We start from the raw sequence: 621 nt of genomic DNA, 5'->3' as shown, positions 1-621 counted from the left end.
GGAGGGAAGGAGAGAGCGCATAGAGATCTTTAGCAAATTGGACCCTGTTCCCAGTACTCTTGCAAAACCTAGCACACACAGCACCATTCACAAGGGAAACTCCAGTATGGCTCATACCGTGGCTTGTATAAGCAACAGGAAAGGCGCTTGGTTTGTACTTTGTGTCCATGGATGAATATTCTCATTCTAGGATCAATGTACAGAACAGCAGCATAAGCGCGGAAGGAGCGACGCTCTGGTTTCCTAAAAGAGAAAAGACCTTAGTGAAACTGGAAAATCCATTGCAGGGCCGTGAAAAAGTCCATATATGCTGCTTCAAGAGAAAACTTAGTCCAATTCCACCCTTAACAAGCTGTACCCCATGATGTGGCTAACAGCAGTCTTATCATTAGGCAAACCAACAAGATCTAATTCTACACAAGATTAATCATTTCAGTCAGGCCTGGCAACCCTCACCATTTCTCTAACCTTTACTCGAGTGGATCAAAATAATTGCAGAAAAATTGAGAAAACATTACACTGACTCCAAAAGGAAAAGTTTCTCAGGAGTTATTCCCCACCCACCCAGTGCTCTCCAGAATTTTCAATCGGAGGAGGAGGAGGAGTGAGTCCTCAGCAGGA

At 44.3% G+C, this 621-nt stretch overlaps 1 protein-coding gene across 1 annotated transcript in view; it reads right to left on the bottom strand.

The window, feature by feature from the left end:
* Positions 1 to 621, bottom strand: part of MORC2 (MORC family CW-type zinc finger 2) — a 60,881-nt gene that overhangs the window by 32,621 nt on the left and 27,639 nt on the right. The window contains exon 9 of the mRNA XM_015418168.1: positions 118 to 243. Within this exon, the coding sequence (XP_015273654.1) occupies positions 118 to 243 (126 nt within the window). The remainder of the gene's footprint in view (positions 1 to 117; positions 244 to 621) is intronic.

This window comes from Gekko japonicus, unplaced genomic scaffold (genome assembly GCF_001447785.1).
Source record: "Gekko japonicus isolate JY-2015 unplaced genomic scaffold, Gekko_japonicus_V1.1 scaffold1928, whole genome shotgun sequence".
NCBI lineage: Eukaryota > Metazoa > Chordata > Lepidosauria > Squamata > Gekkonidae > Gekko > Gekko japonicus.
The sequence above is the reverse complement of the archived record's forward strand: the minus strand, read 5'-3'. Positions and strand labels throughout refer to the sequence as shown.